General features: G+C 41.2%; 1 protein-coding gene across 7 annotated transcripts in view; it reads left to right on the top strand.

Moving 5' to 3' along the window:
• SEMA5A (semaphorin 5A) overlaps positions 1-26222 on the top strand; it is a 795598-nt gene that overhangs the window by 428718 nt on the left and 340658 nt on the right. For all 7 annotated transcript variants that reach the window (XM_075586198.1, XM_075586192.1, XM_075586193.1 and 4 more), the window contains one exon: positions 18104-18166. In XM_075586198.1, the coding sequence (XP_075442313.1) occupies positions 18104-18166 (63 nt within the window). The remainder of the gene's footprint in view (positions 1-18103; positions 18167-26222) is intronic.

The following is a 26222-nucleotide window of genomic DNA, read 5'->3' as shown; positions in this document are numbered from 1 at the left end:
ACCCGTCCGGCCGCTCCCACGTGGAACTGAGGCGGGAGGCAGCTTGTTGTGGCCGCTCTCCCCGCTGTGTCCCCGGGCACTCGCTCCTCCGCTCACTGTAGCGGCGCCGGGGGGGGGTGTTTGAAAGCGCGGGCAGACACGGGGAGAGGAGGACGTGCGCGCGGAGTGTGAAGGCTGATTTCGGGGAGGAATAGGCGGAGGCGGGTATGTGAGCCCCCCCCCCCAGGGTTATACAATGCTGCTAATGTACACCCCCCCCTACTGTGTGTGTGCTGTCCCTGTGTGTGTGTATGTGTGTGAGTGTGCGTGTGTGTGTGTGTGTGTGTCCCTGTGTGTGTCCCTGTGTGTGTGTTTGTGTCCCTGTGTGTGTGTTTGTGTCCCTGTGTGTCCTTTGGGCCGTCACTCCGCCTCAGGCCAATGAGAGGTGTGCGGGGGGCGGCCCAAGGGACCAATGAGATTTCCCCTAGGGACACCGGACATCCAGCAGGCAGGCATGCATCTGCAGGCAGGCAGGCATACAGTGCTTTCACTAATATAGTATAAGATATATATAATATATATAATATATATATATATATATATATATATATATACACACACACACACATGTATGATTTGTTTCTTTGATGTAGTCACTGTTGTTTTTGAATTATGATGTTGTCCTTTTGGGGTTACACCCACTTTACATTTTTTTTTTAATACCTAGGTTCTAGGGTTTCACAAGTAATAAAAGATTTAGGTTATTACAATGATGTTGTACTTTAGTTAGGGTATATATGTTATGTGTTTATTTAGTAGTAATTTATCTACTGTATATATGATGTCATCATAGTATATTCAATATTTATTTTAGATGTGCCTCTTGTGTTCCTTCAATTCTTGTTTCAATTTAGTCATTGTTGTCTTTGAATTATTATGATGTTGTCCTTTTGGGGTTATACCCACTGTACCTTTTTAAACACTTAGGTTCTAGGATCTCACAAGTAATAAAGATTTAGGTTATTATAATCGATGTTGTATTTTAGTTAGGGTATATGTGTTAAGTAGTATTTTAGTTTTAGGTAATTGTTAATTATGTATAATTGTTATGTGATGTCACCATAGTATATACTCAATATTTAATTCAGTTTTGCTTTTTGTGTCTTTTCAATTCCTGTTTCAATCATCTCTATTGTTATATACCTATTAGACTGTGTGATTAGTTCTTTGTATGTTGGTTCGACTTAACACTGATTGAATAGGTATGGTAGCCTATAAATGTATTAGGAGAATGAACAAACCCGATTGGTTCAGTTGTTCTAAGCTCTGTATAATAACTGGACGTCCATGTTGTCAATCATACCTCCTGATGAAGCGTCATGTGACGCAAAACACGTAGAGGTGACGTCACACGCAGCAGAGAGGAAGCGTAATTTTGGTACTCCAGGCAGCTGTGTTTATACCTCCCTGTGATGTTTGTTGCGCGAGGGAAGGGTTTTTTTATTTGAGCCGGAAGAACTTTACAACCAGACAATCGGGCGATTTGATACCTGGCCACTGTGTTGGTATACTAGCTCCTGTCTACCCCTCCTTCAAGCTCCCCACAGAGACTGGTTGGATTTACTGTGATCCTTTTATGTAAGTTATACTACATGCTTATTATAAATATTAATTACCTTTTAAATTTATTACTAATACTAATAGTGTGTTTCTTTTCTTTTTTTGCGCCCTGCTATATGTGTTTAAATGAAAACAGGTTAACACCATTTACAGGGAAGAGGTGGCAGGGAGGCATGAGTGAGATCAGGTGTGTATGTCTGGCTTCAGGCTTAGGGGAGATTCCCAGCAGCAGAAAGGAGTAGATAGAGGGTGTGAATAGAGGATTTATGTGTGTGTTTTTTATTGAGGGGTAAAGAAGCTGTTGGAGAGAGAGTATATAAATATAATGGTGCAGTGTGGAGTGGGGAAGTTGGAGAGAACAGAGACGTTCACAAAGGAGTGAGGAATAGGGAGGGCATAGTGAGATGCAGGAGGAGAGAGTTCCAAGGTACTGGAGGATAAAAGTGTATAAATAAATCACAGATGTTAAAAGTTAATTTCTCACAGTGACAAAGTTGTAATGCAGAGTCCAGATCTTCCTCCAATCTTCACCTCCAATTTCAACTCCAAACGTAACTCTTGTAGACACTTTTGATGTGACGCTTTTGATGTTAACACAGCCTTATGGCTCACAGCCATGCTACAGTGACTTAAGTACTCTATTCACATGCATTTGACTAACACTTAAGGGAGGGGTTTGTCTAATCAACTCAGACATACAAAATAGTTAATTAGATTATCATTTCTCTCTCACAATGATAGGAGTCAGCACACAAACATACCCCAAAAGCAATTAAATCTTAATTTCTCTGGTTGATAGACTGCATCTCAATGACACATACCCCAAAAGCCAATTAAATCTTAATTTCTCTGATTGGTAGAATGCAGCTCAATGATAAATACCTGTTTGAAGAGATAAATCAGAATGTTAATGCATATATTCAGAATGCATCCATGATTAAAGATAGAAATAAAACATCCAGAGATATGGGTCCTGTAGCGGTGGAGCAGTGAGATCGCGACTTACCTGTTCATCACCACCTTTTTACCTATTCTGCCTATTATCTACCTCTTTATAGTAAGCCTCATTTGTGAGTTGATTTTTGTATATTAAGATTGTATGTGACCTGCACTATGGTTTTGTTTCTTTCTGTCCAAGATCTACTACCATATACCATCCAGGACCAATACTACCACTTGGTGGATTACTGCTCCTTTATTTCAGCTCTTTTGTGAGTTGGCATTTTTTTGGATTGTTTTTTATTTTTATCACTTTCACTGTGTAGCATTATTGCACGATGTAGATTTTTTTCATATCTTTTTGGCTTCCAACATCGCTCCCCTGGGGTTGGAGAGATACATATGTCAAGACTTTTGGAACAGTCTGTGCTGAGGGTTGAGTGAAGTCGGTTTTTGCCTTTATTTATCACAATATCTTCACTGTTTTGTCTGTGTGTGATTATTATAGCACACACTCGTATTTATATTTCACTTATTCATCACTTTAAGGTGTGATTAGTTTATTACACTTTAAATATACATTTATTATATGTGATGTAATTTATTAAGTTTATATATATTTATACTTGTATTATTCACTGCTACACTGAGCACTTTGGGATTGTTTTGAGCGCCATCCAGTGTTTTTGTTATATGAGGAAAGAGCTACACCAGCTGCTGGGTAACAGCACTGTCACAGAGTACTTTTGAGCTCCTCACTGCTCCCACCTCTAGCTAATCTGACTATTAGTTTATCTCCCAGGTATCACAGGTCCATTTTGTGTACAAGGAACAGTGAACTAGCAAACAGAAGTGGAAGTGGTCTGCTTTTAATGGAAGCCAGAGGGAGGGGGCTACAGGTGTGCGAAGTAGAGCTCAAAAGTATGATGTGACATTTGTGCTACCCAGAAGCTGCTTTAGCACACACTGCTAGATCTTCTGTCCTAGCAGAAGGGTTGTGGTCCTTTTCTCCCTGACACCAGTAGCCCCTTCCTCACAAGGTTCTTTAGGCTTGTCAATATAATTCTCATGGAAATCCATTTAGGTAGAGTGTGTTGTGAGTCATGTAAATATCTCATTAGCATATCTCCCAGGTATCTGAGGTGTGCTCATTTTCAAGGACAGGTGTGCTCTCCCTCCCCTCTCCCCCTCCCCGCTTCCCCTCCCTCAATGTTATAGCATATACTTGGGCAATTTCAAGCTTGTATCTCTGTTAATTGATTCATGATTCTTTTTGCTCTTTCTGATAAGCTTTTATACTCCACTATGTTTTTCCATTTCTTGTTAATGATGAAGCCTACTTCACTTACGATTTCATTTTACCTACCTCTGTGTAGCACACTTTCCTCTCCCCACTCCCCCCATGGAAGATGTGGTGTGCTTTGGTGCGTTACCTGTGGCTCAATGGCCTGAGCCTCCGCCGCTGGGAGCCTGGGGTGTACCTGATTCGTCGGGTGACAGCGCTTCCACCTACAAGGCAACCCAACGGGTGGGATAATCCTCTTACAGGAAGAATACTAATAATGCACGCACACAAATATATGCTAACAACCTTAACTTCACACAATAATATTGGTACCCTGTACCACCCAGTAATATAGACCCCAACCTGAAACCAACAGTGAATGTCCCCAGAGTACATTGGGTGCCAGGCACCAATTCCCTGATGTCCCTGTCCCAATGTCAAGGCCCACCCATAGTGTTGGAGATAGCGGTATCCCGTGGAGTGGTAGTGCACGTGGTTAGGTACCTGCCCGGGGTCCCCGCACCCGAGTATCGCAGAATAACAAAGAGGATCTGTCTGATCCAACGTCGTCGTCCGTGTGGGGTGAATTTCGGCGTGGATCATATCACCTTACTGTCTTTACCATGTAGCTGGTCAAGTCCCAGACCACAGGCCGCAGTCGCCGCGTGGCGTATCACCAATGCTGTACCTGACTATATGCGCTACTGAGGAAAGGTCCCTGACTATGGGCTTTCCCTCTAGCAGCCACAAGCTACAGTGAGTCAGGGCCTAACTGGGGCCTAAGGGGAAAGGTCTAGCCTAGCCCAGGGGAGCACTGCTCTCTGGACACTACCTGCCCCTCAGAGGTCCCTCCTCCGACTGGCGTGGTCTTCCGCACGTGAAAAGTATCAATATCCTGAGAAGGGAATCCACACAACCCTATTGGCTTAACTTCGTCCATGTGACATGCCCCAGTGCATCATAGGGCATGTAGTACTCCATTGAGCCCTTCCCTGCACTGACTGCCTACTCTGCGCATGCGTACACTTCTCTCTACTGGCCGTCGCAACCGGGGGTTGTTCTGCACATGCGCAAGACTAAAGATGGCGGCACCTTGCACTTGGGGCCAAGGAACTGCAGAGGGAGACCCTGCCACATCTGTAATATAATAGGTGTTCACTTTTGGGCTCAATGAGGCCTCTTTTCTTCTAACTTTACTAAGGCCTACTCGTTGCATTTTAGAAAAAGAGAAACAAATCTGTATTTATTTAATCACATCTTAAGTTTCGTTACATTTGTTTAGTTTTTCTCATCTTTTTTTCACTTCTTTTATTTCTCCGCACAGTGTATTTCACTTTTGAAAAGAATTGGAGACATGTTGCCATGCTACAATTTAGACGAGCAAATTCTTTCATTAACTATTTTTGGAAACCAAAACATACCTAATACTCTGTGACATATTTTAATGAAATGTAATTGGATTTTATCCATATACCTGCAGTATATGGTTTCATTGCTTATCCACAAAGCAGTGCTGAGTGGACATGTTTATTTTGTGCTAGAGGTTGTAAAATTACTAAATGTAAATTAAGCATTGAATGTATCAAGTATATTTATTTTGTGCATGAAAAAATATTTACTTAAGTATACAGTACCTTACTTTATCTTTCAGCTTAACTTCTTATATAACTTCTTGAATACGGGTCAGAATAATATATAGATGACTGACATGCAAAACAAACCCCTGGTTTCACAACTATGTCTGACAGACCTAATTTATGTAATTGACTGTGACTACAGTTTAATAGCACAGTTTTAAATACATGTAGCCATGTAGCAGAATGAATCCATATGTTTGAAAATTAGAAATTATTTAAATCATTATAGTGCAGTTTCAATATTAGCACATATATTTATGACTTCAGTAATACAGTATCACAAACTCATGAAGTATAAAATAACTCAAATGTAACTCATTAACTGGTTAAATTGAGTTATGCTTATTAATGCTAATATTACAGTATTTTTTAATGCCACTGTTTCATAGGTAGAGAACGTCATATTAGATGTTTAAAATCAAGAGTCTAAAGGACGTATATAGGGTACAACATTTTGGAACAATCACTAACCTAGACATACCCAAAGATCCATTCATTGCCCTACTAGGCAAGTCAATAGCAGAAACTTGAAAAAATGAATAGTAAAATATATTCATTGCCACCACGTGCTCCATCACAAAAAAATGCAGCTTCCCCCTTCTCTCTCCCTCTTCACTACCTTGCGAGAACAGTTCAAAAGCCTCGATAAGTTGGTTATTGAGGCTACTAGAATAGGCGTCACAGTCTTTGACAATGAAGAAAGGTGCCCTTAAGCGCTTTCCAACATATACAGTATATAGCTGAGACAATGCCATAAATATTTAGCATCATGTTTGAGGGGAAGGAATGGGGAACACAGAGTAGCCTTTATGAATAAGCATTCTCTATAGTTGTTTAACTGTCCGTGTCCGCTCCTTGTAACTAAAAGAAGCCACGTTCTCTTTATAGTATTGGAACAGGGATTCATGCTGAATTTACAAATTCTATGTATTGTGGTACTGTATAGAAACAAGTTGTTATTGGTATTATTATTATTATTAATATTATTTATAGAGTCTATACAGTTCCAATAATTAAACTACTAGTTCTCATGATATAGTTGCTGGGCTCACCTGCACACTAATGTTATATTAATTAAATAATGCAGTAATAAATCAACTCCATAAAGTTGCAATTCCATGTACAGTAGCTGTTAAACAAAATTTGTACACAATTTAGCAATTCTAATGGGCTTTTCTTATCTAATGTAATCTTTGGCTTTTTTGGCTTCTCTGGAAATTAATTACAAATTGTATTTTCTAGGGGCTTCTAAATTGGGAAGTGTTGGTTAATGAAGTATTTTCTTTACACCTAGCTCACCTAGTCCTTATCAGAGTCATAAAGGGAGGGGAAAATGAAGAGCTGGCTGTGCAAACTCTTATTGAACACATAGTGACAAAAGGGAGTTGACAGAGGCAGTCAAACTCCTCCCAAGTATTAGCTTACTTAGAGGTAAATCCACAGAGCTCCGTTAATGACTTACCGAGACATTATCTTCAGGTAATGTCTTATTACGTGCTAACGGGATCTTCAAAGCTCAGTAACGCAGCTTCAAGATGCAGTGAAAGATTTAGTGAGATGCGATGGTTGCGGTGTGAGGTGCAGTGAGATGCTGTGGTTGCGGTCTGAGGTGCAGTGAGATGTGGTGATTGTGTTGGGAGATGCGGCGTTTGCGGTGTGAGGTGCAGTGAGATGCGGTGATTGTGTTGGCAGATGCGGTTTTTGCGGTGTGAGGTGAAGTGAGATGCGGTGATTGTGTTGGGAGATGCGGTGTTTGCGGTGTGAGGTGCAGTGAGATGCGATGATTGCGGAGTGAGGTGCAGTGAAATGTGGTGATTGTGGAGTGAGATGTGGTGATTGCGGTGTGACATGCAGTGATTGATGTTTTAGGTACAGTGAGTTGTGGTGATTGTGGTGTGAGATGCAGTGAGATGTGGTGATTGTGATTTGAGATACAGTGTGTTGCGCTGATTGCGGTGTGAGGTGCAGTGAGATGTGCTGATTGCGATGTGAGATGTGCTGATTGTGGTGGAACGGGGGTTACTGGGAGTGAGAGGAAGAGACAGTAGGATTGTCAGCTTCCCCCTGTGAATCAACTTTTGCTTCAGAATCTGTTTCCAACAGAGGAGCACTCTTCGTCTTGGTTACTTTGCCAATTAAGGGCTTTATGCGAAAAAATGCATCCAAAGATAGCTTCTTTGAATGCTTCTTCTCCTTGTACAGCTCCCTGTAGCAGTTATCATATCATTAATTCCTCTTGTAAAGCTTCGTTGGTTACGGTTGAGATCATTATCAGTAAGAATTTACAAACTTGACTCAATATTCAAAGGCTTCAGATAGTTAGTTGCTTTGTAGTCAACTGATGTGGGGTGAGTGAAGCTTCTTCACTCTCCTACTCCTCTCCTGCAGCTTCAGGTGCATCAGTTCCTCATTCAACAGGACTTCTGCATGGGACTGTAACACCTCAACCACATAAGATTCTATAATGTCTTCAAAGCCTACGTCATTAGCAAGGGTCACATTTTTTTAATTTGTGAAATGGTTTCTGCTTCAGAAAAAAAATTAAATTGTGAACACAATCGGGACATATCTTCCATATACCGTTCAAAGATGATACTTTTAGGTACTCCTGGACCTAGGGCTTTTTCCCATATGCAGGCCAACGTCTTTTCCCCACTGATTGCCGGGGGAGAGCGTAGGGCCTCTGTAAAGGTCTCTTACCTTCTCCTTCCCGCTGCCCTCTTCCTTCTGTAGCATTGCGGCATCAAATGGTGCTGTGACTTCACATGGTGACACTTTGCAATGCCAAGACTCTGCAGAAGGAGGAGGGGTGGCGCTACAGAAGGAGGTAGCCAGGGTGGCATAAAGGTAGATGCCTATGGGCGGCACAATTTTGAATCTGCCACTGGGTATGGGGCATTATCTAGGAGGAGTAATGCCTTGTTGGCGAGATTATTTCTACCAAAGTACATTTCAACAGCAGGGCACAAAGAAGTAGTGAAAAATTCCTAAACAATGATCATAGTTGCTCAAGCTTTCTTGTTCGATCGCCAAATCACAGGTGTGTATGTATGTCTTATCTTTATTTATATAGCACCATTAATGTACACAGCGCTTCACAGCAATAATACACATGGCATTATAATGTAACAAATAGTGGGAATAGGCGCTGCAGACCTAAAAGTAACATTAAGAAAAGGAGTCCCTGCCCCAAAGAGCTTACAATTTAAGTGGTAAGTAGGGAGAATTTACAGAGACAGTTGGAAGGTGTTCCGTAAGAGCATGGAAACAAAAGAAAACAGCGCACAACGCCAAATAGTGAAGCAAATTTTACAATATATTATCAATTAAAGGGGTAATAAATCTGCGTACATAATAAAGGTTGGTAAAGTGCATTTAGTGTGTTTCACACTGATTACCACTCGGCAGCTGTTGTCAGGAGAGTCTGGTGCTTGCTTCTCTCAGGTAGTGCCACTCCGTTGGTTCTGGGGCAGGGTTCTTGTCTGGACTTCTCATCCGTCGGTACTTTGCTCCCAAGGGAGTTTCCCTTTAAGCAACCAGGCTCCGCTGCAGGTATTGGTGCTCAGTGGGACCACTCAAGCTTCCAAGCCGTCTGGAGCAGCTCATGTAGCTCAACAGATTAATCCTCTGCACGGAGGTTAAACCGCAGCTTGCAGGGGCACACTCGGCGTGCCACGATGCCGCTCCGTCGCGGGACGCTGCGTGATGACGTCACTGTCTCCGCAGCAGTGATGGAATCGGCAGGGAGGTAAATAAAGTCTTGCAAAGTCTCTCAAAAAGTAATGGCCTAATTATTCCCTGAAGAAGTAGTTTATTCTACGAAACGCATTGGATTACATATTTCTATTGCCTTATATTTGCTATTTGCCTATTTATTGGCTTTGCCCTGCTATTATCATTCTTGTGTGCTGATTTGGGCCTTTTTGAGAGACTTTGCAAGACTTTATTTACCTCCCTGCCGATTCCATCACTGCTGCGGAGACAGTGACGTCATCACGCAGCGTCCCGCGACGGAGCGGTATCGTGGCACGCCGAGTGTGCCCCTGCAAGCTGCGGTTTAACCTCCGTGCAGAGGATTCATCTGTTGAGCTACATGAGCTGCTCCAGACGGCTTGGAAGCTTGAGTGGTCCCACTGAGCACCAATACCTGCAGCGGAGCCTGGTTGCTTAAAGGGAAACTCCCTTGGGAGCAAAGTACCGACGGATGAGAAGTCCAGACAAGAACCCTGCCCCAGAACCAACGGAGTGGCACTACCTGAGAGAAGCAAGCACCAGACTCTCCTGACAACAGCTGCCGAGTGGTAATCAGTGTGAAACACACTAAATGCACTTTACCAACCTTTATTATGTACGCAGATTTATTACCCCTTTAATTGATAATATATTGTAAAATTTGCTTCACTATTTGGCGTTGTGCGCTGTTTTCTTTTGTTTCCATTTTCTTAGAGTGTGTGGGGTGCTGAGCCACCCCCTGTGTTTATAGCAGCAGACAGCCTTAACAGCAACACGGTTATGTGATATAATTTATTTATTTTCTATATACCTCACTGTGGGAGTTGTGGTTTATTCTTTTCCACACATTTATTTGGTTTAGTCACTGCACTGTATATTATATATTTATTATATATTCATATATTTTATTTTTAGGTTAGTTAGTTAGGTAGTAGCGCACAGTATTTTTTCTGTTCCGTAAGAGCGTCTGCAAATGGCCAAGGTTGATGTATGAGGTGTATAGTATCTGCCACGGAGCTACCCATTTGGTTTGTTAATGAGGTGTGTTTTGATATGGGCCTTAAAGGTGGAGAGAGGATGCTAGTCAGATATTGAGGGGAAGGGCATTCCAGAGGTGTGAGGCAATGTGTGAGAGGTTTTAGGCGGGAGAGGGCTTTGTATACAAAATGCGTAGAGAGATGACATCCTTGAGTCGGAACGGTGTATTGTGAGAAATTAGGGCTGAGATGTAAGGAGGGTTAGAAGACTGTATAGCCTTAAAAGTGAGGGGGAGAATTTTGTGTGTAATACAGGATTTTATAGGAAGGCAGGAGAGGGATTTCAGCAGGAGATTAGCTATTCAGAGCCCTGGGATTTTCAGAATTTTACACCAGTAAGGGCTTCTATTTAAAGTCACTGCAGCATTGCCTCCCAGAAGAAGCATCAAGTGATCTTTGGCTGCCTTAAACCTTGGCACAACCTTCTCTTCCTTAGAAATAAAAGTCCTGTCAGGTATAGACTTCCAAAAAATTCCAGTCTTGTCAGCGTTGAAAAATTGTTGAGGTGTGTACCCCCCTTCAAATTTTTTCAGCACTGGCAGCTTCACCACTCAACTTAATTTTAGGTAGACTGTGATGACTTTTAAAAGTTTCAAAAATCTCTCTAGGTGACCTAATAACATCTTTTGGGTTTAAATATCACCTCTATGCTGACGACACACAAATATACTTTTCAACACCCGACCTTACACCTGCTGTACAAACCAAAGTTTCTGAATGTCTCTCTGCTATATCATCCTGGATGGCCCTCTGCCGACTTAAACTCAACATGGCTAAAATACAGCTCCTCATACCTCCTCCCAAACCTGGCCCTACTACCTCCTTCCACATTACTGTTGGAACTACGGTCATTCACCCAGTAGCCCAAGCACGCTGCCTAGGGGTCACACTCGACTCCTCTCTCACATTCGCCCCTCACATTCAAAACATTTCTAAAACCTGTCACTTTTTCCTCCGCAATATAACAAAGATACGCCCTTTCCTCTGTTGCTCGACTGCTAAAACTCTGACTCAGGCCCTCATTCTCTCCCATCTTGATTACTGTAACCTCCTGCTGTCCGGCCTTCCTGCCGCTCACCTGTCTCCCCTTCAATCTATCCTAAACGCTGCTGCCAGAATCACTCTACTCTTTCCGAGATCTGTCTCAGCATCTCCCCTCATGAAATCCCTCTCCTGGCTTCTGATCAAATCCCGCATCTCACACTCCATTCTTCTCCTCACTTTTAAAGCTTTACACTCTTCTGCCCCTCCTTACATCTCAGCCCTAATTTCTCGTTATGCACCATCCAGACTCTTGCGTTCTTCTCAAGGAAGTCTTCTTTCTACCCCATTTGTATCTAAAGCCCTCTCCCGCCTTAAACCTTTTTCACTGACTGCCCCACACCTCTGGAATGCCCTTCCCCTCAGTACCCGACTAGCACCCTCTCTATACACCTTTAAGACCCACCTTAAGACACACTTGCTTAAAGAAGCATATGAATAGCACTGTGGATATTCTGAACACATGATACATAAAGCTTGGCCCCCTGCAGACGCACTTATCAGAACTCCCTCCTACTGTCTCTGTACGTTCTCCCTACCTACCAATTAGACTGTAAGCTCCTCGGGGCAGGGACTCCTCTTCCATAATGTCTAAAGCACTTATTCCCATGATCTGTTATTTATGTTATCTGTTATTTATTTGATTACCACATGTATTACTGCTGTGAAGCGCTATGTACATTAATGGCGCTATATAAATAAAGGCATACAATACAATACAAAAAACCACCCTTTACTACCATAGCACCAATAATATCAATTTCTGAGCTTTCTTCACGATCGTGTGTTAAATCCTCAAACAAACGATGTGCCTTCTCCTGAATAACCAATGAGATCCTCGGCAAGTTACACTGGTCCTGATCTTTGATTATACACTTAACAGTCTTTCCATATGTAACCCTGTTTTCCCCACCCAATCTCACATAGGGTCTCCTAGGGGAAATGCTACTCCAGTTACATGGATCTGTGTGGTGCATACCTGCTGGTAACAGGGGGCCCTGAGTCTCCCGCATGATGGTAATGGGGAATAACAGGACAGGCTTCTGAGGTCTAGCACCTCCATCTTGTGCAGCCCCCAGCTGTATGGGGTGAAGTATCTGCAAAAGAACTCTCCTCCTCCCAATATACTTCAGTCTCAGACAGGAGGTATTTTATAAAAGCACAGGATACTTTATTTGATCTCCTTGATTCAGCAGCAGTCTCAGATCACAGCAATTGAAGGTCTCGATCCTCAGGATGTCCCTGAACACACTCCCAGCCAAGGGCACTAAAAGTAGTTCTTGCTCTTCCCCTATCCCCTGGTGAGATAGAAGGTATGGTTAACCCACGCTCCACAGAGGGAGGGCCTCAAGCCTGCCAGAGCCCTAACAGCTTGGTACGGGTAACCTTGCCCCTCTCATGGTAGGGACAGACTGACTAAATCAGGAAGTGCCATGCATTAAGTACAGCTCCAGTAAGCACCACCCCTGTGTCTCTAATTGGACACAAGGCCTGATGACACTACCTTCACTGACTCACTGCACTGTATGTGTGGGGAAAACTCATTATTGCTCATTGCAACCTTCCCTTAGCAGGTATCACTGCCAGGAGGAGGGCAGACCTATAGCCCCAAAACTACCCAGGGCTACACATATTTTCCATCACATCACTTCTATGGTGAGACAACTTGGTAGTACTTAAAGGTGTAGCTGCTTGCGCACTTGTTTTATTCTTTTTTCTTTATTGTCACATATTATTCCCCTGTAGAGGTAGCAGCCTTAATGCTTTAGCGATTTGGCTGTTTTTCACCTTCTTCAAACCACTTTAACGCTTATAATTTTACATCCAATTGGTTTTGGTCTCTTTTTGCCCTTCTGCTATTACTTACACCTGGTATCCTCTTTCCAGACATCTTCACTTACTTTTATTAAAGATTCGAACGTTGAAAAAAGGGTGAAATCCAGCACGTGTAGCAGACATGTTCAACACAACACGTAATCAGCACTGTCGCATGAAGAGCGCAGGAAACATTCAACCGAATTTAGCGTAACGCATATCGAATTCAGACTCCAATGTAAAAGTTATGTGGTAGCAAAATGCCGTATATATTGAAGGATGCCTGTCTTCCAATTGTCAAAAACTATTTCAATATTCCCAAAGTGTTGTTGAAACACTATACAAATGTGAAAGCAAACAAACAAACAATAAAAGAAAGCATGTCGTTATTTTTTTGGCACCATGTAATTAAACAACTTTTTATGTTAGCTTTTGCCAGTATTTAATTAGCAGAGCCATCTGCTTAAGGAATGCTGAAACATCTGCCTAGAATGGCATACTGTGATTTTTCTTTCCTTCATAGAAATAACTTTTTTTTTATTGCTGATTAACTTTTATTCAAGTACACACCTTGATTATGTATGGATATATATATATATATATATATATATATATATATATATATATATATATATATAAAATCAAAAAATAAATAGATGATACCGTTCTGTGGCTAACGAAATGCTTTTATTTGTGCGAGCTTTCGAGATACACTGATCTCTTCTTCCGGCGATGTTACAATGAATGAAGCAAGGATAACTTAAAAACAGTGTCTCTTGGAATGTTATCTGTGCTGTTCCTTCCCCCGTGTGGATGTGTTTTATGGCTAGAGGTGTCAAAGGGTAACTGAAAGCAAGTGAAGAAAGAGTGTGTATGTGTATCAGTGTGAATAAAAATGAATGGAGAGCCCACAGTATAAACAGTGCTCTACACAAGGTGTGTGTGGAGTGAGAGGGATATAAATGGTGTGGGTGGGTGTGGACCATTTATATCCCTCTCACTCCACACACACCTTGTGTAGAGCACTGTTTATACTGTGGGCTCTCCATTCATTTTTATTCACACTGATACACATAAACACTCTTTCTTCACTTGCTTTCAGTTACCCTTTGACACCTCTAGCCATAAAACACATCCACACGGGGGAAGGAACAGCACAGATAACATTCCAAGAGACACTGTTTTTAAGTTATCCTTGCTTCATTCATTGTAACATCGCCGGAAGAAGAGATCAGTGTATCTCGAAAGCTCGCACAAATAAAAGCATTTCGTTAGCCACAGAACGGTATCATCTATTTATTTTTTGATTATTGAAGCTCGGCTAACACGGTACTGATACCTCTACATGAATATATATATATATATATATATATATATATATATATATATATATATATATATATATATATATATATATGTGTAGGTTCTTCAGTATTAGGTGATACCTTTTTTATTGGACTAACAAATTATGTCATAGGACAAGCTTTCGAGAGTTCTCCTCTCTTCTTCAGGTCTAGCAATACTGATATACAAAGGATTCAATGGCTAAAGCAGTGTAGAGAGAGGAAAAAAAAACCAACAGATATTTACTGTAGATAAGGTAGGGTGTTAAGTGTTTGAAGCCAGGGGACAGAGGAGAACTCTCGAAAGCTTGTCCTATGACATAAATTGTTAGTCCAATAAAAAAGGTATCACCTAATACTGAAGAACTCATTTATTCGGCACTATCGCAACTGGACTAACACAGCTATTTTCTGCTTTATATATATGTATATATATATATGTGTATATATGTGTATATATATATATATATATATATATATATATATATATATATAATTTTTTTTATTATTATAGATTTATTTTAAGCAGTCCATGGAAGTCAGAAAAATGGCTGACTTTATTTTAAATACATGTGAACAAATACAGTCTACTTGCTTTCTTAATGTAATGAGTAATGTAAGATAGTAGAAAAAAATATTTTAGCAATAACAAGAAGGTTATATGGACAATTACAATGAAGGTAGCATAAAAAACAATGATCGCAAGGGGTGAAGTCCTGCAGTTGTTCTGGAAGAAGCATAGCTCTGTAAAACACGTCATGTCATGTTTCACACTCTCCCTTCGCACAACTCCCAGTTGTTTTACTAAAGCCAGGACTGTGTGCACACTTGTTTCCTGAGAGAGACACAACCAGGAAGTACAACAGAGATTGTGACTCCAGTGAACGGAGCACTGCAGAGGACACGTAGGCTAAGCTTATAATGCTGGTGACGGCGACGCAATGGCGACGTCAGGCTACGGTCGTTGGAAAAATTCAATTGAGATGACTTCCAGCGATCCGACAAAGCCGTCACTTCGTCATGCCGCACTTAGTATAAGTGCACGCGACAGCGCATTTGTTTTGAGGTGACATTGCATCTCTAGCGCCAGCACTATAAGTGCAGCCTTACTTTGAACTGCAGGACATCATCCCTATCGATCGTAGTTTTTTAAATGCATCTATGCTACCTTAATTGTAACTGCATATACCCTTATTTTTATAGCTAAAATATATTTGTTTACTGATCTCAGGTACGCTATGTGTTATTTCTTTCTGGTAAAATGTTGTTAGTTAAATAAAACAATATCACAAGTGATGCTAATGCATTGGCCCTTATTCTATAAAGTGTGATAGAACTGAAGTACTCTCCCAGGAAATAAATAGAATAAATGCATACCACTAAGGGCTTCAAAGGGGTTAATATAGACCTCACACTCAACTACAACCCTTGACTTCCAAAGAGACCGGTTAGGCATCGCTTGTCAATGCCTTAATCACTGCTATGGCAGATAAGTTGTTCATTACTACCACGACTCCCTTGGGGTCCCAATCACCTCCCCTCCCCCCATTATTCAGTTGCGTTAATTTTTTGTAACTTACATTTTTATTTTCACAATAAAATTATACAAGTAAATAATCATACAATACAGATAATTTGCCGACATCCAATGCATTGCATCTACAACATATATGGAATGTAGAGTTCTATTCAACGAACGCATATAAAGAAAAAACTTGAGAGTGTGGGGGAGGAATGGGGAAGGGAAAAAAATGGGTGTGGGGAGGTAGGGGATGAATCCTATAGACTCCACCTCGGTCCGATTTCAAATGTATTTTTGGGGTGCCTGATCCTAATGGACACTCATATACTGCTCTCAGCCTCTCCTTTTCTTTTCTCTCTACTGATCTGGTGTATAGTCAATAGATCAATAGATCAAGGGGGTAGTGTAGCCCCAGAGAATCTCCGACGACCCCTCCAACACTCACCGAACGTGAACACACCTAGAACTAAAAATGCTTTATTGTGGCCAGACTCACCCCTTGTAAATCTGATTGGGCCAGCCACGGCTGCCATACTTTCAGTTACGTTAATTTTAACATAGCTAATTTGCATATTATTTGAATAAGCTGTAATTATCACTAACACTCGCTAACATTAACACTATGCATATAATGCAACGTTAACTTAAGTTAACTTTATTACAGAATTTAATGGATTCCTCATTAGTCTTAACATGACGTCAAGTTAGGTTAATTTCACGTTAGGTCACTTAACGCGGTTTTGTGGATTTAAGCCATGTAGAGGAAGACAGTTAAATACAGTACATAGTTACAAAAATATCTCTTTAGAGTTTGCGCTATAGACTGTATTTTAGATAAAGATAAACACAGGGTGAGGGAGTGGTTGTTTGGCAAACACAATGGATAAACAGCAGCCCATCTGTAATGTAGTAGTTGTAGGTGAATATAGTTGTAGGTGCAGGTACTTTTGGATCTTTTGGCAGGGACAGGACAAAGAGAGACTTATAGCGCAATGTGTAAAAGAAACTTTAATACAACACGCACAATTGTATTTTAGATAAAAGAACTGTCTGAACTTCACTGTTTTCAAGTTCGATCGCATACCTTAGGCCTCATCCAGGGTGGGAGGGCGCTCGCTGGCACTCGAACGCCATGACATCAGGCGCTGGGTGATTTCTGGACAGATAGTTGTGCGCTCGGGGGGTGTAGGGCGAGGGGGCATGGCTATGATGTCATGCAGCTGGTTTGCCCTCATTGGACGAACCGCTCACATGACGTGCCAGCTAGCGGCCAAATCAAATTGATTTGTCCTACCAAGCAGCTGAGCGCCGTGCGCTCATGTGCACATGCATGCGCTCGGGCAGCTTGGACTCAACAATTGACAATAATTGTTGTGATCGCGAGCGAACGCGCAAGCAAGCACTCAGCCTGGACGAGGCCTAATTCGTCCGCGGCACTGGAGATAGTAAATCTTGTTACATCTGTATGACAATTCGCTGTGGCATTGCAATAGAGATTTTAGCTAGTCATCATAGTAACTATCTTGAATCTTTTGTTTTTTCCAAGATCGATAAAGGAGTATCTAGAAACAGGTAGTTTGTGTTGGCGTCTGTTAATCTAAAAGGAGATGATAGATAATTAAATCTATTTGATGATTATCTGAACAGCTATTCTTGATATACAGATGTTGCCTACAAATCCCTGGCTGTGGATTACTGGGTGAACATAAACATTGCAATACAGTACCTGGCTGCGTGGAACACATTAGGTTGATTTTAATATAGCAGGCATCTTCAACTGCCCTGAAGCTGAGAGAAATCAATTTTTTTCCCTGTGGCTCTGGGAAAAGGTAAACAGTCTATATCAGTATTGTCTAAGCAAATGAAAAACAAAGGGAGCAGTGTTGTGCATATCTTACTTTTTCTAATTTGACAACAAATTACAGTGTACGCTTAGGTTTAACAATTCCATTTATCCGTTTTCCTGTTAAATCTAATGTTTTTAACAGGTTGTGTACTTTAACAGTATCAGTATCATTGTACTGTATGGTGTTTATGCTTTCCAAAACAATAACGTGACTGCAAATATATAACAACATATTCATTGTAGATGATATGATTGTTAGGTTTCCCTGTTTTACTTAATACAATGTGTTTTTTTTTTTTTTTTACAGATGGTAGAATGGGGCTGTGATGATGCAACGCAAACATCATGCTACAGTAAGGGAAAAACTAAAGTAAGTGAGACATATATTATATTCTAGTGTGCACTAATTGCAGAACCAAATGTCATACTGTACTTAGTATTTTAACACATCATAACAGTTGTGTGTGTGTATGAAGTATATATATATATATATAAATATTAAATTGTATTAATTTACATACTGTATTAACCATTAAATAGGCATGTTCACTTTTTTCTGGTTCATAATATATTATATATATATATATATATATATATATATATATATACACACAGTGTTCGACAAACCTATACATTTGGTCGCCCCGAGCAAGTGGATTTAACCCCCGGGCGAGTAAATATTGGCCCAAGCAGCACACGTTTGGTACTAGGTGGCGAGTAGATTTTTTTGTGTGGCGAGTAGATTTTTTGGTTATTTGTCAACCACTGTATATATATATATATATATATGCAAATATAGCTGTGTGCTCATCTGCATGTCTGTGCTCATCTTAGGCAGGTCTGCAACCCTGCCTTTCCCCATTATCACCCAGCATACAGCACTTCCACTGCAGCAAGGGATTCTGGGAAATGACATGCAAATGAGCACACAGTGTCACTTTTTGCCTCAATAACCATTTTTAACATGGTTCCCTATAGGCTTAAGCTTGCTGCATGGTCACAGCTTTGAGCACAGCCAGGGTTAAGGTGCATACCCAGAAAACCACCCACAGACAGCTGTTTCGACCTTGATGGGTCTCATCAGTGTGGGGTTGATTTTACTGGGAATGCAAGAGAGGCTATGGGATAGGCTAAACCATAATACTGAGTTACGTTATGGTGAGTAAAAAAAGTGACAAAAACCCTCCACAGGAAAGCAAATATGCAAATATAGCTGTGTGCTCATCTGCATGATTTAGGCAGGTCTGCAATCCCGCCTTTCCCCATTATCACCCAGCATACAGCACTTCCACTGCAGCAAGGGATTCTGGGAAATGACATGCAAATGAGCACACAGTGTCACTTTTTGCCTCAATAACCATTTTTAACATGGTTCACTATAGGCTTAAGCTTGCTGCATGGTCACAGCTTTGAGCACAGCCAGGGTAAGGTGCATACCCAGAAAACCACCCACAGACAGCTGTTTCGACCTTGATGGGTCTCATCAGTGTGGGGTTGATTTTACTGGGAATGCAAGAGAGGCTATGGATAGGCTAAACCATAATACTGAGTTAAGTTATGGTGAGTAAAAAAAGTGACAAAAAAGTGATCAAGGTCGAAACAGCTGTCTGTGGGTGGTTTTCTGTATATATAATGGTTAATATGTAAATTAATACAATTTAATATTTCACATGTAGAGAGCAAATCAATTAGAAATAGTGATCCTATTAAAACAAATAGACAAATGCATACAATAACTAAAAATGACAGAATTTGCTGCAGTAAGGGAGGGATTAACCAGAGAGGATTCAGTCTGTGTTAAGTCCAGCAATAGACTGTGCCATGCAAGTCCTGCTGGTAAGTGATCAATAAAAAGGAAAAATCCAAGCAAGAGTAGAATAAATTCCAATAATTGGTGGAAAAAGGCAGATTCACTTGACTGTAAGCCCAGATTTATGCTGTTAGGTAGAATGCACTTATAGCGCTCCTGTCAGCAGGACGCTGTAAGTCAGTGAGCAGATGGAGCCTGAATTCAAACACTGCTGAAAGGGTATCTTACCGGTCGGGGCCCGCTGGTGCCAAACAGGAACAACCCGAAGGTGTTTGGCGGGTGATGTTTTCCCAGCACAACCGGTTAGAAGAATCACTTGTAACTGTAGGCTTGAAGAAGTCAACCAGTAAGCAGGAAATGCTGGTATATTCAATAAGGCAACGATAGTCCCAATAGGAACAAACACAGAGGTACTGATCACGTCTCTGGTATCCTCCGATGACGCAGCTTCCTTTTGTCTAAAGGAATTGGTTTTTCCTTGTTGAGCTGCCACCATCTGCATGTCTTAGCACATCTACACTACTTGCATTTAAATTTTACACATATCACCACCAAGCGCTGGTTTGCTCCCCTTGTGTATATATGTGTGTATCGCAGATTTATACTGTGTGGGTGCAGGAACATATATCGTTACTCAGTGTGGTGCGTACCTGTTGGCTCACAGGAGGGCTGAGCTTCCGCCACGGGGAACCTGGGGCATTTATGCTAGGGGTACTTACTTATAACGATGCAGCGCCTCCACCTGCGATGGCTCCCACCAAAGGGGGAGTGGTTCCTCGCAGGACAATCAATAAACCCATACACAGTGATTTATATTAACGAGTGACTTTACTAACAAGCAATATAACATATCACGCAATACCTTTATATAACCTGTGTCCCTCTCTAGAGGAGACACCTACTGCATTGCGCAGGACGCTTCCCCAACACCAAGTGAGCCCACCCAGTGTCCAAAGAAACCCCACCCAATGTCCCGCACTCTTGCAGAGAGTCAATGGGTGACTGCGCAGTCACTAGTTAAGCTAAGGGCCCGGTGGTGCACTTAGGAATGTGTGATACCTGCCGAGCACTCCGGTGCTCGGGTCAGCAACGCTTCACAAAGGATCAGTCGGGCGATGCCTCCTTCTGATCCTCCAACCGAACTCCTGGCACGTGGACCGTCACGGCGGTCCCACTCCGGAATAGTCTCTGCGGACCCCAACTTTGGGGAAACTCCTAGGGGCCTACAGGGGTTAAGGACCTGTCCCACTCCCCTAACTCTCTAAGTCCCCTAAGCCTCACTAATCCCAGTGCCTGCAGCAACAAGCTGTGACCCACTGGATGTTGCCAGCCAACGTGCTGCGCAACAAGGTGCCTGCCTGTCAGACCTCACAGCACTGACCGCTGTGACTCTGAAAAGGCAGCACTCTAAACTAAGGGCAGCGTCCCTATCTTGGGCCTCCCCCAGCAATTACCCACTACCCTAGTGGGGGGTTGGGGCCTACCTGGGGTGTGGGTACCTACAGGGCCGCAGGAGCTGCACTCGCTCCCCGCGCCCTTCCTTCCCTCACAGCTCCCCTGCTCCAACGGACTAACCTGAGTGACAGGGTCCCTCTCTCTAGAGCAGTCCCTGGCAACACTCTCTCTCAGAGGATACTCAGCTACCTCAGACCCTGGGGGTGCTGGCCTAGTACAGTGAGTCCTGGACTCCTGTACCCTACCTCCTTCCTTGGGCTGCTCCGGTCTCTGACTGATCCCTAACGTGGTACCTGCGCGCCAAATGTATCTCTTCTGCAGGGGCTCCCTAAGCTTTATTGGCTCCCTGGTGTCACGTGGGGCGCGCAAAGGCTCTTGGGATATGTAGTCCCAGCTCAGAGCCTTCCCTGGTAGGCTAGGGCTTCGCGGGCTTTTCCTACCCTGCACTGCGCTTGCGCAAGCTTCCTCTGGCTGCCTCAACCTTCCCTGAGCTCTCCCTACTCTCGCGCGACTTTGCCCTGTCTCTGGGGCTCTCCCTACGCTATCGGGTCCCTGCGCATGCGCGACCCGCATCGCAATGGCGGCGCCCTGCTTCACCGGCCGACGGGACCTCAGAGACGCGATCGCGGCCTTAGCAACGGCCCGATCGCGTCCCCGGCAACCGGCCGCAGGCAGGAGAAGCCGCGCTGCTCCCTGCTCCAGCCCCCACCCTTGGAAGCAGCCGTCGGGTCTGTCGGCACCCGCGACCGCGCTGCACCAAGGGAGGGGGTCTCCAGGAGCCACGGGAGCTCCAGGCTACATATATATATATATATATATATATATATATATATATATATATATATATATAGAACACACAAAAGGAGAAGTTGCTCAACACATAATATATAAGGTTAACTCAAGCCCTTTAATAAAACTAACTATAAGGGTAAAATAAAATATATACCCCAATTAAAGTCAGTATATAAATTAAATAGGACCTGATGGTGCTAGGGGATAGTGAAAACTATATAAGACACACAGATGAAAAGAACATAGACAATCCCCTTAGTAGCACTCTAAATTACACCTAAACTAATCTATAAGATAGAGATGGTTAAAAAGAAACAGATGCTCCGCCAATTCAGAAAAAATGAACAAGATTTTATTAATTAAACAACAAGACACACTAACTTAAAAACATAAAAATACTAAAGATAGCCTATGAAAATATATATGTATCAAAAATATAAAGAGAGGACTACTAATCAAACACTTTCAGTATTACAAAGAGAAAAAAGAAAAACTAAAATGTGTCTAAATAAAGTTTAAATAATGACAACAAAGTAGTTTAGTCTAACATAATAGGCAATACAAAATATATTCCCACTGACATATGCATGAAAGAATAATAAATCATTGCGTTGGAAACAGTATATAGTCAATGACCCAGTATATAGCCAGGAAAAATAAGTATGTATACCAAAAACAGAGGGGGAAAAAAGAAATAAAGCAACCAGGGAAAAATAATATAACAATAATAATAGTTATACCCTGAACAGCATTTCCCCAAAATGAAATCAATGAGAACTGATGCAGCAAATAAAGAAAAATATGACTAATAAAGACATATTAGCAAACAGAGTCATACATATTGAAAACACCACAAAGTGCACTGCACTGCAAGGACAGGTAATGCCCAAACAGTAAGAGGAGGGTAATACTCAGCTGCAGCTAGATTGTGTAGAGTTTGTGTCCATATTGATTGTACAGGATGTGTTTCCAAAGTCTGCTTATAACAGGAACAAAAAATAAAGTCCAAAATGCTGCATCAGATCCATCAAAAGTCCCTCAAAATAGAAGATTACATAAAGGCTGTAGTAAAGTAAACACTCAACATGTTTCACCCTGAGTGGGCTTCACTCCAGGAAGAAGCCCACTCAGGGTGAAACATGTTGAGTGTTTACTTTACTACAGCCTTTATGTAATCTTCTATTTTGAGGGACTTTTGATGGATCTGATGCAGCATTTTGGACTTTATTTTTTGTTCCTGTTATAAGCAGACTTTGGAAACACATCCTGTACAATCAATATGGACACAAACTCTACACAATCTAGCTGCAGCTGAGTATTACCCTCCTCTTACTGTTTGGGCATTACCTGTCCTTGCAGTGCAGTGCACTTTGTGGTGTTTTCAATATGTATGACTCTGTTTGCTAATATGTCTTTATTAGTCATATTTTTCTTTATTTGCTGCATCAGTTCTCATTGATTTCATTTTGGGGAAATGCTGTTCAGGGTATAACTATTATTATTGTTATATTATTTTTCCCTGGTTGCTTTATTTCTTTTTTCCCCCTCTGTTTTTGGTATACATACTTATTTTTCCTGGCTATATACTGGGTCATTGACTATATACTGTTTCCAACGCAATGATTTATTATTCTTTCATGCATATATCAGTGGGAATATATTTTGTATTGCCTATTATGTTAGACTAAACTACTTTGTTGTCATTATTTAAACTTTATTTAGACACATTTTAGTTTTTCTTTTTTCTCTTTGTAATACTGAAAGTGTTTGATTAGTAGTCCTCTCTTTATATTTTTGATACATATATATTTTCATAGGCTGTCTTTAGTATTTTTATGTTTTTAAGTTAGTGTGTCTTGTTGTTTAATTAATAAAATCTTGTTCATTTTTTCTGAATTGGCGGAGCATCTGTTTCTTTTTAACCATCTCTATCTTATAGATTAGTTTAGGTGTAATTTAGAGTGCTACTAAGGGGATTGTCTATGTTCTTTTCATCTGTGTGTCTTATATATATATATATATATATATATATATATATATATATATATATATATATATATATATATATATTATATATATTTTAGCACTTGATACTTGGTTATTTGGTCTTTATTTCCAAAACATAAAATTTAACTTTGTTTGGCTTTGTTTTATGAAGTTTATTTTTATTATGTTCAAGGTTCATTATATAATTAAGAACATACATTAAAGTGAATAGTCTACTTCAGTTTGTTGTGTTTTCAAAAATCTGCTTAATCCAATCTTTCTACATCAATTTTCTTGTCTGTACATATGTGCATACAATATGTATGCGGGGAGCTGAAGGGTAATTCAGAGGGGGACAGGCCCATAGTACCTGGATCTCAAGGAGCAGAGGAGAGCACAGGTGCAGTAGAATGAGCACAACAGTGACCAGGGTAAGGCAGTCCACCCAGGTGCTGGTGGGAGGCTGGCCCAACGAGGCTGGATGTTTGGGGAAGTTAAGCCCAACTTTTTGTTTGGACTGGCCAGGTACTCCAGTGCCACTGGACCTGGGGCACTTGTCCCAGCTCTTCCTTTTCTGTCGATGGCTGTGTGTGTGTGTGTGTGTGTGTGTGTGTGTGTGTGTGTGTGTGTGTGTGTGTGTGTGTGTGTGTGTGTGTGTGTGTATATGTGTGTGTGTACTGTATATATATATATTGTGACATAGTCCAAAGATGTTAGGCAGCTTTCTGCCCCGTTTTAGGTCAGAAAGTGCAGAAATAGTTAAAAAATGATCCATTCCACAGCTTCACATTAACTCAGGCTGCTGGATGGAAAATCCAGACCACAGATTACAATGGGTCTAGTTCTCCCTCACCTGCTCTCCTAATCACTAACACAGGTATTTAGAACAGAGAGGTTTGCATTTCAGTCTCTCTCCTTAGAGCCTGGCGGCTGGGGGTATCGCTGCTCCCCTGTTTCCAGTTTCGGGGTGGACGGCCCCTCCAAGTATCACAGTACCAGAGGATTTGCCTGGACACTTGGGACCGAGTTCCCACCATGAACAGATAAGACAAAACAAATGTTTATTGCTGTTGCTAAAAGACTGTGCTGTATCTACTGACCCTAAATGAGAGGGCATTGTTTTAAGCTGGGGAACCAGGTTAGTTGGCCAGCAGCAGTTAGGGGCTGATTCTGATGTGTAGTTAGATCCCTGAAAGGGATAGGATTTCTTTATATGATTTGTTTTTTTTCATTTCTTAAAAGTGACACTGTGTGAAATGCTATAACACTGATATGAGTAAACGCTGAAGGTTAAATGTCTGAGTACCTCCTGCCTACACTTGTTAAAGCTGCAGTACCTTACTTGGATGAAAATAAAGCAGGCAGAAGCCTGAGTTAAGCAACGTAATACTTTGCATGTTCCTGTTTGTTGTATAAATAACCCTAGAAGACTGTGTCGGGAAGAACCCAGACAGACGTCAGCGCTACAAAAGAGGGGCGTTTGTCACAATATATATATACACACTACACATGAAAGTAAATAAGGGTATATATTGGGAGGTATTAAAGCAAAAAGCAAAATGTACAGTTCTGTTCCTTAGGAATACCAGTTAATAAAAGTTTAGTGAGTTTTAGCTTTTAATGACACTGGGCAGCACTCTAGAAAAGTGTTTTGTTAAATTCTACATCGTAAATACTGTACTACCAAAGCATTAATAACTACTTTGTTATTGTGTGCTATTTTGCATAGAATCATATAGTATTGTATTTTTGGAGATTGTTTTCTTCCATGAAGGTCACAATTTCTTGCTAATGTGGAAACAGTTATCCACAATTGAATAGGTTGCCTTAAACTTTCACTTTACAGTCTGATGGGCCAAGAATTGTAATAGGTTATCAACTCAGTAGTTTTCAACCTGATGTGCTTTGCATTATTTGGTGTATATTCATTGGGTAATGTTGCATGCAAAATCACAATGCTCAAACTGCAAGACTTTAGAAAATATATCAGTAGATGTCCATTAAAAAATAGATATAATACTATTGTTGCAGAACAAAATAGAGTAGATGTGCTATCAATGCATCTGTAGTTTTATTGTTAATTACACCAAAGTGTTTCAGGCAAATATCTCACCGGCTTCCTAGCTTCATAGACCATTGAATTATGTTTCAGACCCTCAGTTCTAAAACTGATTGCTATCTATTCAACTTTTAATGAAGAGCCTCTGTTTAATTATTATCTCAAATGATTCTGAAAATAGAAGCTCTCTGAGTAGATGGAGAGATAAGAATATTTGTTGTCTGATCCCCATGAAATGTTAATTCACCTTCTTATAATTGGTTTTCATGTTTTCTCTGGATGTCAGTTGAGTGTTTTTCATGCATATTAAAATCTGGTTATTCA

Source organism: Ascaphus truei, chromosome 2 (assembly GCF_040206685.1).
Source record: "Ascaphus truei isolate aAscTru1 chromosome 2, aAscTru1.hap1, whole genome shotgun sequence".
NCBI lineage: Eukaryota > Metazoa > Chordata > Amphibia > Anura > Ascaphidae > Ascaphus > Ascaphus truei.
Note: the sequence above shows the minus strand (reverse complement) of the source record. Positions and strands in the feature narration are given on the sequence as shown.